The sequence below is a fragment of the Hemicordylus capensis genome, chromosome 1 (assembly GCF_027244095.1).
Source record: "Hemicordylus capensis ecotype Gifberg chromosome 1, rHemCap1.1.pri, whole genome shotgun sequence".
Classification (NCBI taxonomy): domain Eukaryota; kingdom Metazoa; phylum Chordata; class Lepidosauria; order Squamata; family Cordylidae; genus Hemicordylus; species Hemicordylus capensis.
This window is the reverse complement of record NC_069657.1, coordinates 189,731,335-189,749,350: the sequence shown is the minus strand read 5'-3', so window position 1 is coordinate 189,749,350 and position 18,016 is coordinate 189,731,335. Positions and strand designations below refer to the sequence as shown.

The 18,016-nt window shown below is 41.9% G+C and overlaps 1 protein-coding gene across 16 annotated transcripts in view; it reads left to right on the top strand.

Moving 5' to 3' along the window:
• Window positions 1-18,016, top strand: part of KCNH7 (potassium voltage-gated channel subfamily H member 7) — a 440,460-nt gene that overhangs the window by 359,822 nt on the left and 62,622 nt on the right. For 11 of the 16 annotated variants that reach the window (XM_053261635.1, XM_053261672.1, XM_053261663.1 and 8 more), the window contains one exon: window positions 5,670-5,870. In XM_053261635.1, the coding sequence (XP_053117610.1) occupies window positions 5,670-5,870 (201 nt within the window). The remainder of the gene's footprint in view (window positions 1-5,669; window positions 5,871-18,016) is intronic. The other 5 variants (XM_053261721.1, XM_053261646.1, XM_053261653.1 and 2 more) reach the window with 1 other exon arrangement.

Sequence of the window (18,016 nt, the reverse complement as noted above, 5' to 3'; positions counted from 1 at the left end):
TCACACAAAATTTAAAACAAGACTATAAAAATTACACAATTAAAATATTAAGATAGAATATAAAAATACAGATCTGATTACAAGATTTTTTTAAAAAGCATAATATAACCATAAAAGATACAAAGCAGCAGCAATAGGAACAATCCTATAAAAGCCTGGGTAAAAAGCCAAGATTTTCACACGCTTTCGAAAAACTGTGATGAGACTGAAGAGCAGATGGATGGACACCAGGAGAGCATTCCAGAGTTTGTGGGCAACAATTAATTGTATGGTTAGGTCTTATGAATTGCAATTCACAAGATGGTGGGGGGAGTTATTCAGAATGAAACTTTTCCAAGGCTTTCTCTTGAAGCTCTACAGGTCGCTTTCCAAATTAGACCCTGCAACAGGGTCAGGACATATCTCTGAAGTGTGCTTCCACACTTCCTGCGTTGTGACACTGCAGCCCCTATGCTGACAGCAGGGTGCCATTCATATTTCCAATGCCTTGTTTCAAATTTAATCACTGCGATATAGTGCTATGATGTTGTATATCCAGAATAAAGAAGTCGCTGTTTTTTCAGGTTTTTAGTTTTCACGAGACTACTCCCCCTGCTGTTTATGTTTTGAATGAAGTTTATTTGTCTGTCTGTTTGTTTGTTTGTTCGATTTCTATACCGCCCTTCCAAAAATGGCTCAGGGCAAATTCCAAAAATGAAATTTTGCTGCTGTTGAGCAGCTAAGCTGGAAGGCACCCAGGAAAGAAATTGTGAGATTCCTTACCAGAAGGATACCTATGCCACTCAATGAACAGAAATACACAGAATGGAAATTTTATCAATATTTCTGTATATCCAATTTGCTGTATGGAACTATGATGAAAGCAAGCTTCATTAGGTCAGTACAATGTGACCCAAGTTCAAATCCCCATTCAGTTATGAAACTCATTGGGTGACTCTGAACCACACTCTCATCCTAACCTACCTCACAGGGTTGTTGTGAGGCTAAACATAAACATGGGCTCCCTGTTGGAAGAGCAGGATATAAATAAGTATAAATATAAATAAATAAAACTGGCTCCTCAGTTCTAATTCTGTGTGCCTAACATGCTTCAAGGAAGCATCCTTTTCATCAGTGCAAAGAGTCAGAGAAGGCGTAGTATCTAAAAATGCTAAGCCAAGGTACTTTGTATTGGGAGCATGGGCTGAATATCAAGAAGTCTGTCTAATTCCTTATTGTGAAGTGGATGGGCACATCAGTTACCAAACATTAGCTCAGGGATGTGTTTTCTCATATGTGCCTCCAAAAGTCAAGAGAATCTGCAGAGGATTCTACAACATGTAATGGTTATGTTAGCCTCCACAAGAAGGGCCTTTTCTGTTGTAACCCCATGCCCTTAAAATGGCCATCCTCCGGAGATTTGCACAGCTCTGTCTTTACTTGTTTCTAAAAGCATTAACCACTTTTATTTTCTGATCTGCCTAGACTGCTGCTTCTCTTTTGGTTTTGCTTTTAGCTTATTTGTATGGTTGCTTTAATCTTTGCAATCATCTCTTGGGTTATGTTTAACTGAAAAGCAGACTAAAAATATTGTTTTTATGTATGTATGTATATGTATGTATGTACAATCTCAAGAAAGCTGCTTTTATTATCTTTGCTCATAAATAAATAAGCATTTAGATATACCAACATATCTATGAGGTATTGATTCTGCATAATTCTATGCACCTAATGGAATAGTCAATTCTTTTTCTAAATTGCTGGTGCTGCTTGGATTTTAAAGAATTGTAACAACCTTGGCTGACATCTTGACTAACCAAGTGGCCGTGCATCATGAGATATACCAGTGCTGTGGATGCAATCAACTAACTTGCAACGACATTCATGCACAGGGGAAGCAAATTTTGACAGCTTCTCCTTCCCCTGGAAGCTTTCTGTTACCTGAAAATACACAAGGCTGCACAACCCTCAGGACCATATTTATGGGTATCATAGATTACTTCTGGGGGAAGAGGAGGTTGTTGTAATCCCACCTCACCGCACCACACCACAAGCACCGGTGCTATGGTTAGAACCTGTCCACAGCACCACCATATATCACAAAGTACTGACACTTTGTTAGTCAGGATGTTAGCCCATAAAAGTGTGGCTGCTATCTGTAAATATATTTATTAGTAAAACCCAAGTGTCATGTGAATGTGAATGTGTGTAAGAGAATGGAGAAAGGAGAATGAAAAAAAAAGAGGGATATTTTAAATATATATACAGAGGAGGGAATAAAGAAATCTATTGATTTGCTTTGCTTCAGTTCTTGAAAGATAATGCTGGCCTGTCAAATCTGGATGGTAAATAGATGACAGCTTTGATAGTGTGAGTGAACATCTTCCAAAAACTGATGTAGATAAATGGAAACTATTAGAGACGCATGAAAAGATGAGATGAATTGTTCTTTAGGGAAGCCTAATTATTGCAGGTCTCTGTACTGAGAAATGAATAATACCACAGCAGAAGGGCAAGTACACCCACATGACCTAGGAAGAGGAATTGAGGAGGGACTCCACAAAGCTGCGCTGCCACAGCACAGCTCCTTTCAAGACCACCAAGATCAGAAGGTATCCCCAAGCCACATATGAGGAACTCCTCTGTGGCTCCCCATAGCAACATTGCCCAATTCCCAGGTCAGGAGGAGAAACACATTGGTGTGCAAAGGAACCTCTGCCCTCCCATCTGACCTAGTTTCTGACATTATCTTCTTGGCAAGAGGAGGGAGCGGTGCTGTAGCAACTCCCAAGCTTCAAAACAAATGCAAGTAGGAACACTTAGTGCAGCTAGGCATGCTTTTGAGCAGCTGTAGCAAGAAGTCAGCAAGAGCAGACTTCCTAGCTCCTCCCCTAGGGCGAGCAGTTGCAAAGGAGGCCAGGACTCTTTCACTTGAATCACTGGACAGAAGTCACGCATGTGATGAGGTACGAAAGCAGCACCTGCTGCAAAAGTCACTCCTTTATGCAACTGTTATAACTATAGGAACATTTTCTTTCTTTGCATCTGGGTACCTTGGCTGGTATCCTGACTAAACTACTCAGTAGTACTGCTCAGGAGTTACTCTAAATGACTACTGCTTTTCGATAGGATTTCTCTAGTAAATTTAGTCAGGATGTCAGTCCTGTCTTTCCCAGGCCCTCAACAAAGCCCTCACTCAGGCAAACCCCGCTACCTCATCATGGAAGCCGCTTTCTGCACTTCTCCTCCATCCCTGCCGACCAGTTAATCTCCCAGGCTCTCATTTTGTTATATTAGATGCCATGGATCTATAAGCATGTGTTGTGGTTTTCTACAGAGAATTCTGAAGTAATTTCCTCAGAGCTTAATGTTCTTTAAAGAGAACATTGTCATTTTAGGAGCCGTGTAGTCTTTGTGAGAGCTTATTTTAAAAATTAACTAGGATTCATTTTAGGAATTGGTAATCAAGGTACAGCATGAAAATTCTCATTGAAATTTCATGGCATCAGTACAACATTAAAGAAACCTTCATCACAGCTATTTTCCTCCCTTTAAAGTAAAAGAACTCTTCTCTTTGTGTCTAAAAAGGAGAAAAGAAAAGATGCAAATTTGTGTCTAAAAAGGAAAAAGAAAAGAGAAGAGAATCAAAATGACAATTATAAAATAGTGACACAGCATCTTTTTCTCATTTGGCTTTTTTTGTGGGGGGTGGGCATTAAATTAGCATAAACAATTTTAACCAAAGAAAATTAAGTCTGTTTAATTGCATTTATGCCTGATGATGTAAAGGGCACAGAATCCGAGTTAGGCCTAAAGCAGCCCAATATATAAACCAATTAAGTTGGAATGCTTGGATTTAAGCCACCAAGTTGTATTGAAACAAATGAGAATAATTATCCAGTTCTAAAATGGGCATCACCAGGAAGTGAGTATAATATCGCAATAGATAGCTGGCATGACATCACAAAACGTTGTACTCTTTGGATCATGGCTGCTCTAGTCAGTTTAGTCTTTTTTGCTCTAGTCAGTTTAGTCTTTTTTATTAGCTCTCCTCTCATACCTTTGGCAACAGTCTAACACAATGCAAGTTAACAGGTAACACTTTTTCTCACTGGGAGGAAAATAGTGGGGGAAAGTCAGAGCCAGTCAGGATTGCCAAGGATGGGCCTGGAGTCTCTAGGAATCGGCATCAATCCCCAGTGGTGACTGAATGCAGTTGCTTGCTATTGTGAAATATATTGGTTGAGAGAGAGAGAGAGAGAGATACACACACATATGGGTGGGGAGTGTCCGAGAGCTCTTGCAAATGGCGATTTAATACATCTTTACTATGTTTAGGCGGGGTGGGGAAGAGTTAATATGAGGGAACCATTTACAGCGAAGTCAGGATGCCAACAGAAGGTGCCAATCATACAGCCAATGCATTTTTGAGCTTTGCTCTCGACGATTCGCAGTTACTGCACATTATATGCATCCTTAAAACGTAGCACAGTGCTCAAAATGGCTTAACTTTAGACACTTCCTGCCACAGTAAAGCCGCCTGTCTGGGAAAGCTCCAGGAATAGATTCCTAATGCTTGCCTATAACTTTTGCTGCCTCAGGTGGAGCACCAAATAGCACTCCCTTCCCTTCTTCCCTATTTTAAAAAATGCTTTCAGCTTCTAGGGATGTGCACAAATTCAAGTGGTTTAGTTAGAGTCCAAGCTCAACTTGAACCAGACCACCGGACTGTGAGCTGGTTTGAGTTGAACCGACCCCCCAGTTTGGAACTGGTTTGACAGTTCAAGCAGACATCCTGGTTTGGCAGTTCAAGGGAGCATGCATGTTCGAGGGGGACATGCCTGTAAAGGGGAACCCTGCCTGCCTTAAAAAAAAAAATTCTAATTGGGTGGGTGAGAGGGCACCTGTAGTCTGAGGGCACGGTGGTGATCATGTGGTTCCTCCTCTCCGGATTGGGTCCGGTTACTCACATTACCAGTAGATACTTCATGTTTAAGGTAATCAGGAATGTTTAAATGCTTTTATTATTATTTATTTATTTCTACATTTATATTCCGCTCTTTTTCCAAGGAGCCCAGAGCATGTACATGGCAACATTTATCCTCATAACAATCCTGTGAGGTAGATTAGGTTGAAAGATAAGGGATTGGCCCAGAGTCATCCAGTGAATTTCATGGCTGAATTGGGATTTGAACTCAGGTCTCCCTAGTCCAAGACTCTAACCACTACACCATGCTGGCTCTCTGTCTTGTTTATTACAATCAGTGGAACTTCTAAAAATACCCTCTAAAAAGCACAAAATTAAATCTTCCTTTTCAGAATGAAATTGTTATTTAATTACTTGTAAAAACACTTTCATCTGATAGGTCATATTTAATTTTATCTGCACAATTCAGGCAAAGTTAAGCACTTCTGAGGATGAAGGCATGCATACCTTCTAAAGTGTGATGAAAGTGGTCTGAAAACATTCTCTACCCTGAAAATAAATGCCTTGCAACGTAGCAATGTGTATTCAAATCATGTCCATTACACTAATGTATATCTGAATGAACTATTCATATGTATGCCTTGTGAAGAAGATCAAAATGTTATAAAATCTAATTTGGGTAGTACTGTTAGTCTTTGTGTATGAGCCAAGTGCAATGATTTTATCTAACCATTGGTTGTTGTTGTTTTTTAATCATCCCCAGCATTAATGTATGCAAGCATTTTTGGAAACGTCTCCGCAATAATCCAAAGACTGTATTCAGGGACTGCACGGTACCACATGCAGATGCTGCGTGTTAAAGAGTTCATACGCTTTCATCAAATTCCCAACCCTTTGAGGCAACGTCTTGAAGAGTATTTCCAGCATGCATGGACATACACAAATGGCATTGACATGAACATGGTATGTAAATCTGTGTTGGGTAACTCAAAATATGCATTCATAGTGATACAGAGAGAAGAATGCGCCTCATGACTCTGGATGGCATTGGCATTAGTGACCCGTCCTTAGTACACGTTTGCTTTTTTTGCCCTGGAGATAGCGGCTGGTTCACAGTCGTGCCATTATACATTTCTGTATAATGTTGTCTCATGTAATAGCCATTAGTTAATCAATACAACGTGGTGATAGTTTCATAAATCATTTCCACCCTTTTGGGGCACGTGTAATGGTTCAGCAGAATCTGGATTTGACTGTAGGCATTCGCCTCTATCATTTCTGATGTAGTTCTATACAAAGTCAGTTTCAAATGCCCCTTGGCAAAGACCACATCAATAATTACACGGACATTCCCTGTGAAATTAAACAGTTCTGCATGAACATTAACTGAAGCTTAATTGGCAAAAGGAAGATGGGTGGCATCATGTTACATGAATTAGGAGCATAACATTTTAAAGCAGATTATGGAGAAGATTATTTCCATTTTTTGTAGCCCACATTGAGATGCTATAGGGCCAAAATATACTTTACATGCAGTTGCAAGTTTCTCTTCCTGGTTTTTTTTTTTAACCTGAAAAGCAGCCTTGCTGGCTGTAATAAAAAACAAAACAAAAAAACAATTAGAGGGAAAAGCTGCTTTACTTTCCCCCTTCCTGCTATTTATTCCCTCAGAATTGCACACATGTACACACCCAAGCAGCTTTCTCACCTGCAGGGTACAAGATACCATATTTTCCTCCAGAGAAAGGAAAACAGCTGAAGGGGTGCCATACTGAGAAGACAAACGGCAGGGAGGAAAAGGGTTAAGCAGTCTACCCTGCTCTTCTACTCCAGATGGCAGCTTCAAAAATGCACCACATCATCAAGTGAAAGCAACGTGAAGTTATACGTAATGTATCATTTGGCCCTATGTCAATCTGGTTTTAAAGGAACCTCAAAGATCAGGGATAACTGCACTATAATTCTAGGTTAATAATACATAGAATAAAAATATGAATTGATATTTTAAAAGTAAAAAATGTTGGTGGTACTTAATCCATATACTGTAAGTTCTTTAAAATGTATTTTTAGCAATGACTTTTTAAAAAAATAAATCATTGTATCCAAAAGGTTCTCAGACATATGTTGACTGAATCATTCATTCTTGTGATTCCTGGTGAAGTCAAATTCTTGTAGTTCCTGATGAAATCAGATGCATCTTGACTTATGGTCTTCCTCAGTGACTGTTTTCATGTAGTGCTTCCACTAGGACAATACATTTCCATTGTCTATAAATAAAATAGCCCAATTTTGTAAAGATTACTTACATCCCCTGTTTTACTACTGTATCCATTTCCTTATAAAATAAAAAAGGGGGAACAAGCTTACCCTTCTAATACAAAGAAGTTTTCACAATTTCTCCAAGGTCTTTCTTAGTAATCAACTCAGGGGCATAGCAACTATTGGGCAACAGTGTTCAAAGAACCCAGGCTGCTGCCCCTCAGTCTGATGTCAGATGTGGGGGGGGGCTGGTTTAGCTCCCAAACGGGGCCGTGCAGCTCCTTTCGGGAGTTAAATGGCCAGCGTTGCATTCGCAGTGAGGCCAGGAGCAGTTCTCTCTTTCTTAAAGGTGGGGAGAACCACTCCTGGCCACGCTGCGAATGCAGTACTGGCCTGGATCTAACTCCCAAATGGGGCCACGCAGCCCTATCCGGAAGCCAGACCACGCCCCCCCCCCCCGCATCTGACATCAGATGAAGGGGGCAGGGTGAGTGGGGTCTCTGGCCTGGCTCCACTACTTAATCAACTTACACATCTTTCTTCTGTAAGTTATTAAGCCCTTATTATAAAAGTTAAAACATAATAGAGCCACTTATCAGTGAATAATGGATAAATATTTAAATGAATAATGGATATTACCAAGTGAGACAAGATGGTGGAGTTGCTGGGCTGCTGCTTCCAGTACTAGCCCACAATCTCTTCAGGTTCTCAGTTCAGCCCAATAGCATAGTCCAGTGCTGCAAGGCCAGCGGTGCGGGGCTTGTTTTCTGTTCTGCAGCCTTTCTGTCCTTTACTACCCCTCCTGCAGCTCAGGCCTTTCTGCATCATTGTTGAAAGCAGAGTGCCCCCTGAGAATGCAGAAGTTTGGTCATCCTTATTTCAAATCACCAGGCACTTGGGATTTACTACCTCCCCTCTCGACAGCTTGAGAAATCAGAAGTGACAAATGAAGCTGCAAGAGGTCAATGGGATCTTAACCCAAGTCTCTGTTTAAAATAATTACATCAGATGCCCTTGAGGAGCTAAGTCATTACACAGTTTCTTTAGTTTAATGTTTCACTTTACCCAATGGGCTGTATGCCAGTGATGAACAGCAGGAGTTGGTATAAATTCAGCAAAACCGTAGAAGTCCAAGCTATAGGCATTCCCTGTGGGAAGATACAGCCAATGCTCCAAACACTAAAAAGAAGCTTAAAATTCTCAAACTACAATACACATCAGCATAATCATCAGGCATGGAGGGAGGCCAGCAGTGGCCTGGGCTCTGCCCACCACTGTGGGTTGAGTGGACCTGCCCCCTGCATCAGCATCTGACAACAGACACAGGGAGCGGTTAGCCACGCCTCCTGCATTTGACATCAGACACGGGGGCGTGGTTTAAATCCAGCCAGTGTTGTGTTTGCAGCATGGCTGGAGTGGCTCTCCCTGCCTTTAAAGGCATGGAAAGCCGCTCCGGCTGCACTGCGAATGCAGCACTGACTGATTTAGCTCCCAAACGGGGTTGTGTGGCCCCATTTGGGAGCTAAACCACACACCCTGTGTCTGACATCAGATGCGGGGGGTGTCTGGGGCACACGGCGTGGCGCCTGAGGGTTGGTGGCCCGGGTTCTTTGAACCCATGTGCTCAGTGGTTGCTCCGCCCCTAATAATAATCACCAAATATACAATCCATATTGTTTGGCTGACTTCATTGACCTGCAGACCCTTTGTAAGGAGTTTGAATTTTAAGCTTATGATGGATAAATCCATTATACATTGATAAGTGTAGCTCTATTTTTTAACTTTCTAAATAAGGCCTTAAGATCTTGCAGAAGAAAGATCTATAAGTTGATTGCTAAGAGAGACCTTGGAGAAATGGTGAAAAATTATTTGGATTAGAAGGGTATGCTTAAGCCTTTAAAAAGAATTTATAAGGAGATGGGTACAGTAGTAAAACAGCGGATATAAGTAATCCTTACAGAACTGGACTAATTTATGTATAAATTTTCGAGATGTATTGACTTCGTGAAAGCACTACATGAATACAGTCACCGAGGAAGACCATAAGTCAAGACACATCTGACTTCACCAGGAACCACAATAATTAATGATTCAGTCAACATATGTTTGAAGACTTTTTTGATACTAAGATTTTTTTTTAAGTCCTTGAAAAAAAATACATTTTAAAGTGTTAATATGGATTAAGTACCATCAACTTTTACTATTAATATATCCATTTATATTTTTATTTTATGTTTTATTAAACTAGGATTATATTGTCATTATCCCTGATCTTTCATATTACTTTAGTTACTTTCTGGATCAGGTTTATTCCCTATTTCTTTAAGGCTTTAAAGGAGCCTCATCCATATAATAGCAATGCCAGAATGCTTGAACATAAGTTGATTTGGTTGCATTGTAATCAATAAGACAAAGCAAGTCTTAATGCTAATACTTTCGTCAACTGGATTGTGGATCAGCAGCTGCCGCTTTAGAACAGATATGTGTCACCCTCCCCTCTAACCCATAACTAAGCTAGCTAAAGACCATAACTGATTCAGGGTTGAAGAAGATGCTCCAATGCTGTATGCTGCAATAATTACAGTAAAACAAATCTTAAAATAATTGTTCCAAGTACAGGTTTGTAAATTCTATACTTGTTTCCACTCAGATATTACAACTGGTATAATATAAATCAGTATCAGGGATGCAGTGAACTGTGGCCGACATCCAGACAGATGCACCAGCAGAAAAGTGTTTTCTGTAGTGCAAGGAGAGAAGGGTGACTTTTGGCAATCCTTCCGTTCCTTCTGCAACTACCTGTGCCTCCCAAAAATATGTCCCAGAGGGGCCCCCAACCCACACAGACATATTTTCACACAGACTGAAAGGGGGATTGCTGAAACTATTTCCATCCCCATCATCTCCCCTGGGAGCTCTGGTCTTGTGTTTCTCAAATAGGAGTCCTCCATTTTACATAGTAACCTGCTTTTGAGATTGTTGAGAGTTTCAAAAGTCATTTGTGATATGGCATGTGGTGGGGGGAAGTTATTTGCTGTTCAAAGTGGGTGGGGGGAGTGTACTTAAAGTAGCTCTTTTAATCCCACCCAGTATATTTATGTTTCTTTAAAACCATGATTCAGAGGGAATTTAGCATTTCATTGTTAGCACTGACATATATGGTGGATTTAGACATCACAGTGGCAAGTAAACAGGAGGGAACCTCTATTCTTGGTGAGCGCACACTCCCTGTGCTTGTCAGTACATCTGCCCCTTTCTGGGTTATGTGAACCCACTGGTGTTGGGTGGACAATGTCAGATCCCCTCTACCACTTGACATTCTTTGCCCAGTTTCAAATATAGGGTCAGGCGAATGTCAGTGAATGCCAAGCGGCAGAGGGGTCCCAACATTTTCCACCCAACATTGCCAGATTCACACAACACGGAAAGGGGTAGAAGTACCATTGAGCACTGGGAGCATGCGCTTGCTGGGATCGGCAGTTCCTTCCTACTTACTTGTCATTGTGATGTCTGAACATACCCAGTGTGTACAGTTTTGGTAGGGAAATTGAGACTGGTTCTCAGAGGAAGAGAAACAGTAGTAATCTGTTCAAAAGCAACCCCCCCCCCCCTTTTTTTTTTTTGGCCAAGAGTCAACTCAGTCCCAAGAGTCTTGTTACTGGTTTTTCTGACTGCAGAGCCTGGTCACAGAAACCTAAGGACTCCTAACTAGAAATTCAGAATCAAACTACTGGAGTCCATGATGAGGATAATAACATTTGCAGAAACATCTCTGCTATACTTCCTCCTCTTGGTCCAAGATTCAGTGCCCTTTTCTCCAGTGCCATTCTTTGAAGAACCGTGCATCAACAGCTAACTGAGCAAAGACACACCTTTTAAAGTGGTGATTCTCTTATATTTATTATTATTATTATTATTTTTACATACTTTTTTACCGCCCAAAATTTATGTCTCTGGGCAGTTTACCACAAGATACAAACAACATTAAAACATTAGTTAAAAACAAAAACAAGAAATTTAAAACACAATAATTTAATTTTTTTTAAATAATATTCTAAAACAACATTAAAAACAATCAAAATAGCATCAGTTAAAAGCCTGGGTGAACAGATGCGTCTTTAAAGACGCATTTAAAAATTGTCAGAGATGGTGAGGCTCTTATTTCACTAGGGATCTCATTCCAAAGCCTCGGGGCAACAACGGAGAAGGCCCGTCCCTGAGTAGTCACCAGACGAGCCGGTGGCAAATGCAGACGGACCTCTCTTGATGATCTCAATGTGTGGTGAGGTTCATAACGAAGAAGACGTTCTCTTAAATACCCAGGGCCCAAGCTATTTAGGGCTTTATAGGTTATAACTCTATAGGTCTGAGTTATCTAAGAGAATGCCTTCTTTTACATGATCCCCACCAAATGTTAAGGTCGTCTGAGGAGGTCCATCTCCAGTTGCCACCAGTTCGTCTGGTGGCGACGCAGAGGTGGGCCTTCTCTGTAACTGCTCCTGAGCTTTGGAATGCACTCCCGACAGAAATTCATAATTTGAGATCATTGCTGCCCTTCAGGAGAGCCCTTAAAACGTACTTATTTGGCCTGGCCTTCCAGAGTTTTAAATGATTAATTGTTTTAAACTGTTTTAAACTGTTGCCCTGATTTTCAGGGCTTTTAGCTGTTTTATTGGTTTTATTGTGTTTTAATAGTTTGATTTTAATTGTTAATTTGTTTTAATTGTTTTTATCATGTTGTGAACCACCATGAGCCATTTTGGAAGGGCGGTATATAAATCTAATAAATAAATAAATAACACCTTGTATTTTGCCCGGAAACATATCAGCAGCCAGTGTAACTCCTTCAATACAGGAGTAATATGGTCTCTTTTAGATGACCCAGAGACCAGCCTGGCTGCTGCATTCTGAACCAACTGTAGTTTCTGGACTACGTACAAGGGCAGCCCCACATAGAGCGCATTACAATAATCCAGTCTGGAGGTTACCAGCAAATGTACCACTGTTTTGAGGTCATCTATCTCAAAAAACAGATGCAGCTGGTGTATCAGCCAAAGGTGATAGACGGCACCTCTGGCCACTGCCTCAACCTGGGACATCAGGGAGAGAATCGGATCCAGAAGTACCCCCAGACTGTGTACCTGTTCCTTCTGGAGAACTGTGACCCCATCCAGAACAGGCAGATAAAAATCATGTCCTGAGGTTTGACCCCACACAATGAGTACCTCCGTCTTTTCTGGATTCAGTCTCAGTTTGTTAGTCTTTTCTGGATTCAGTCTCAGTTTGTCTCAGTTTGTTTCTGGATTCAGTCTCAGTTTGTTATCCCTCATCCAGACCATCACCGACTCCAGGCAGGCATTTAGGGGGGTTATGCCCTCTCCCGATGATGGAGAGGAATAGATTTGGAGAAATAGATTTGGGTATCATCAGCATATTGATAACACCCTGCATCAAATCTCCTGATGATCTCTCCCAGTGGTTTCATGTGGATGTTAAACAACATCGGAGACAATATGGAGCCCTGAGGGACACCATACAAAAGTTCAGATTTTGAAGAACAGTCTCCAAGGGACACCATTTGGAACCTACCCGAGAGTTAGGAACAGAACCACTGCAGAGCAGTGCCTCTCATTCCCAACCCCCTCAGACACTCCAGAGGATACTATGATTGATAGTATCGAAAGCCGCTGAGAGGTCCAAAAAGACCAACAGAGTATCATTTCCTCTGTCAATTCCCAGTTGGAGATCATCCATCAGGCCGACCAAGGCAGTCTCCAACCGATAGCCACCCCGGAAGCCAGTTTGAAATGGGTCTAGATAACCAGTTTCCTCTAAGACTGTCTGGAGCTGGGAGGCCACCACCCTCTCAGTTACCTTGCGCAACCATGGAAGGTTGGAGACAGGCCTGTAGTTACTCAGCTCTGAGGCATCCAAGGTAGGCTTCTTCAGAAACTGTTTAATAATTGCCTCCTTAAGACTAGGAGGCATCCTACCTTCCCTCAGAGACGCATTTATAAGCTCTACCAGGACCTCTACAACAACCGCCCTGCCGGATAGTATAAGCCATGTCGGGCAGGGGTCAAGAGAACAGGTGGTAGTCCGCACCATTCCAATCAGCTTGTCCACATCCTCAGGAGTCACAAACTGGAACTGATCCAACCTAACCACACAAGAGGAGTTGCTGGACACCTCCACATCAGACACTGAAGTAATTGTGAAGACAGAGTCTAAGTCGGCCCAAATACGAGAAATTTTTTCCACAAAGCATTCACTAAACACATCAGAGTGGGTAATCGATGGTTCCAGATTCTCATTCAAGGGAGGAGGGGCACATATGATGTATCTAGGGAAAATAGCGTCTAGGGCAAGCACTGAAATTGCACCCTTGTCCAAACATCTGACACCCATCTTTCAGATAACTTTTCCATCATATCAACTCAAAAATACAAGTCAAGCTCATTAATCTTTTAATATTTCAAAAACTATTTAGCAGTGGATGTAGCCAGACCAAAAAATGCTGGAAAACTACGAATTTCAGTATGCTGGGGCTCATGAAATACCCAAATACTATGTGGAGGTGTACTTGGAAAACTAAACAGAAGTGCCTGTCTGATTCTCTACTATGCATTGTAGCATCACTATTACATAAGTTTTAAAAATAAATGGAGAATTTGACTTTTCCTAGATACTCTGAAAATAATTAAAGGGGATGCAGAGTAAACTGTGTCACTGCTTGGAATATATTCTAGTATTTCAGAAATATGGTTAAAATGAGAGAAAGAGAGCAAGAAACTCCCAGTGGGCCTTAATACTAAGGATTTCACACTGATTCAAAGACAAACTCACCATTAATAGCCATATTATTAAGGCATCACATTTAACTCACTTATCACAAGTAGCAAAGTAAGAGCAAATGAATACAATCCTAGCTCATAAGCTTCAGCTCAGTATTCACAAGCCCTGATTCTGTGTACATAGTGCCAAACTAAATATGTGTACGGTGACTTATAATATATTAAATTATTTTTTTTTTACCTGTAGCCCCTTCCGGGGGCTTCTTAAAGGCCATGGGGGGGTCTGCAAAGGTTTCCCCTCCCCCCACTGGCCTGTAGGGCCTCGCAGGGAGCACGTGAGCATGTGCTGTGGCCATTTTTAAAATAAATTTTGTTTTTTTAAAAATGGCCACTGAAAAAAAAATGGCCACCGTGCATGCTCAAATGGCCTCTGCGAGGCCTGGCATGGCCTAGGGCAGAGATTCTCAACGTGTGGGTCCCCAGATGTAATTGGACTTCAACTCCCATAATTCCCAACCAAAGTCTGCTGGGCCCGGGGATTATGGGAGTTGAAGTCCAATAACATCTGAGGACCCACACGTTGAGAAACCCTGGCCTAGGGCCTCACAGAGGCCATTTGAGCATGCGCGGTATCCATTTTGTTTTCAGCAGCCATTTTAAAAAAATTTTAATTTAAAAAAACGGCGCCCCCCCTTTCAATTGGTGCCTGGGGCAAATGCCCTGCCTGCCCCACCGTAGATACACCCCTGCATATTAGCCCTCTCACAACCTTGGACAACTCCGCCGGACGTGAGCTTGTGGATGCAATACGGGCAGAAAAGAATTGCTTCTTTGCCTCATCTATCACCTGAGCATAGGTCTTTCAAATGAGCTCTGTGTTGCAATCTGTCGGATTCAAGCCGAGATTTTCTCCACTTGCACTCCAATCTACTTTGGGAGTAGTATTTAGCTGGGGGAGAGCAATTGGCCCTATCCATCTCCAGCACAGCATCCCTCCAGTGGCTGTTGCTGGTAACTGCCTTATGTTCCTTTTTAGATTGTGAGCCCTTTGGGAACAGGAGACCATGTTATTTATGCATTATTCATTTTTATATATAAACCGCTTTGAGAAATTTGGTTGAAGAGCGGTATATAAATATCCATAGTAGTAGTAGCATACAATTAGTCTCAACAAACCCAAAGTATTTTTAAAGGGATAGCTTTCTATGTCTGGTAAGAACAGAAAAATTCAGAACCTGAACAGCTCACAGAATTAGAGCCTGAAAGATCTTCACAAGATAATTTCAACAAGGAAATGAAAATTTTACCTTGTTTGAGAAGTTCCCTGGCTTTTGTTTGTATGCTGTTGCTGGAAGAATATAGTTAGATAAGAAAATATTATGGAAAACAGATTAAAAAACTGGAGCTGCGTACAAATGATTATTTGACTGGAGCAAAGGGTGCTACTTCCCTTGCATTGCTATTCTGACACTAGTCTTCACCACCAGCAGCAGCTTAATAAATGTAGAAATGCAATTGAAAACAGAGGGAAAGGCCTCAGTATTGAAGAGAAATGCTTGATTGCTAAGTTCTAATAAAAAAATGCAAAGATCATCCAAGACATTCCAGTTGTCAGAACAGATTGCAAGCAGGTTTTGACCTGGTTCACACAGTCATATGAATCGAGGTTTAGTTTGAGTTACCAATAATAACACAATTGGTGGAACCATGCAAAAGATGAGATTCCTGCCTTGGCGTGGATTCACACAATCACACAAATGCAGCTAATCTATATTAAATCATCTTATGTATTGTTTGTTTTTTCTATGTAAACCACCTTGAGAACATTTGTTCTCAAAGTGGTTTACATAGAAAGAACAAACAATACATAAGACAGTTTAAAATAGGCCAGAAGTTGCCAGTTCGAATCCCACTGGTATTTTTCCCAGACTATGGGAAACACCTATAGTGGGCAGAAACAATATAGGAAGATTCTGAAAGACATTGAGGCTATTCTCACAATCAGCTAAAATTGGGCCAAGGGAGCCCAGCCTGATTTTGGCCGAGCGTGAGAACCACCAGGCTCGCAGGTGAGCCCGGTTTTTCCAAAGCGGGTTACCCGCTTTTGTAGCTCTCCCCTTAAATGGGGTTAGTGGAGCGAGTGTTCTGCTAACCCCGTTTTTGTGATTGTGTGTTGCCACGCTGCAGTTCCATGCCACAGCAACACATGAGGAGACCTCCACCGGAAGGCTGAAACAAGCCTCCTGGCCCTGGGGGTCTCTCCAGGATGCTCCGCGCGCTCTCACAGGCCCCCGATCCCCACAGCCCCTGCTGGCTCCGTGACGGAGCTGGCAATTGTGTGGGCAGCTGATCCGGCCACCCGGGGCTGCCAGCTTGATTGTCTGCGGGGAGAGCGGGCTAAGCTAAGCCCGCTCTACCCGCAAACCCCCTTCTGGTGAGCCTCACTGATCATGAGACTCACCTCACTATCTCATAATGTACGGGAGGAGGCAATGGTAAACTCCTCCTGTATTCTACCAAAGACAACCACGGGGCTCTGTGACCGCCAGGAGTCGACACTGACTCGAGGGCACACTTTACCTTTCGTAGTAGTATTGGTGGTAGGTGGTGTTGAACCTAGATTTGAACAATTGTGTGAACCAGGCCTCTGTGTATTTAACTTTTATATAGTGTATTTATAGTGTATTTAATTTCTGCAATTTTCTTTCTTTCTTTCTGTACACGTGCATTCTTTGTAGGTACATGTGTTCTTTGTAGGTACAGGTGCATTCTTTCACATACTTTTTTAAAAGTTCCAAAAGTGCACTAATCATGGGAAGACATAGGGAGTATGTTGCTTGGCACTGATAGCGTCTGATAGACACCTGTGCAATAATATCAAAATGAAAATGAGTCCATTGCAGCAGTTCTGGTTGTTTTCTGGGAGTTTCTTTCCGCCTTTCCAGGCTACAACTTAGCATGTGATATAAACCTTGGCATGTGATATAAATATATATATATATATACTCACTTTTCAGCCTCCCAAATCAGCTTGAAATCTAAATTGTTCTAAAGGTTATTTAACTGTGAGTACATCAGTAATCGATCAATAAATGCTATTTTGTTTGCCCAAGCTTTTGACCCCTAGAAAGTGGTGCTGTTTTTTGTGCTGCCACTGATTCTACTTGACTACATTTGATTGTGTTTTTATTGTGGTGTGTTCTTGTTTTAATGATTGATTTATGGCTTTTTAAAATGTTTTTACTATTTTTCCTGTACACCACCTCAGGATATGCTTTTATGAAAGCCAGCATATAAATAGAATGGTTTATAAATAAATGAAATAAAGGTACAAATATTTAGGTGGAGGTGGTTATGGGAGTCTAGCTGCAGAAGGGCCCAAGTGCTGACTAATGTTAAGGATGCCAGCCTTTCAAAAGCACTCCCCGTAATGTACTCAGATTGCAGGCAGCCTGGGAACAAAATCTGGAGTGCACAGCACAACCTCTCGCTCACCACTCTGCTCCTCACTTCCTCCCCAGCGCTTGTTGAGGAAGAGGGGTGGGTGATGAGGATCAGATCTCCGCTGTTGCCCAGCATCCTTTGTGACTGCCCCACTGCTTAGCTGGCCAGTATGCAAGCACATAGCGGCTATTCGAGGGATCAGAGTTAAAAGGTTGCTGATCTCTTCAAATGAGGTCTTGCCTGTTGACCACTCAAATGGCCTTTGTGCACATGCACATTGGCCAACCAGTGCCGAGTTAGGGCCAGCAAGGCCTGGTGGTAGCAGGGGGTATGAAGGTGGAAAAGCCAAGCAATAAGTGTGGCCCCCAGGCACCTGGGGCCCAGGTTCACTGCATGTCCTCACACAATGGAAGTTATACCATTGAGCAGTCCCTCTGTTGCTCTGCAACAGGGGACATGGTGGGCGGACACCCATACCTACACCAAAGCTGGTTGTGTACCATGTGCATTGGTACAGTATCTGAAAAGCTTTTATCTTTACTCCACTGCATGTCTGGCCACAGTTACCATCCAAGGAAATAACATCTCTTTGGTCCAAAGGCTAACGCAACTG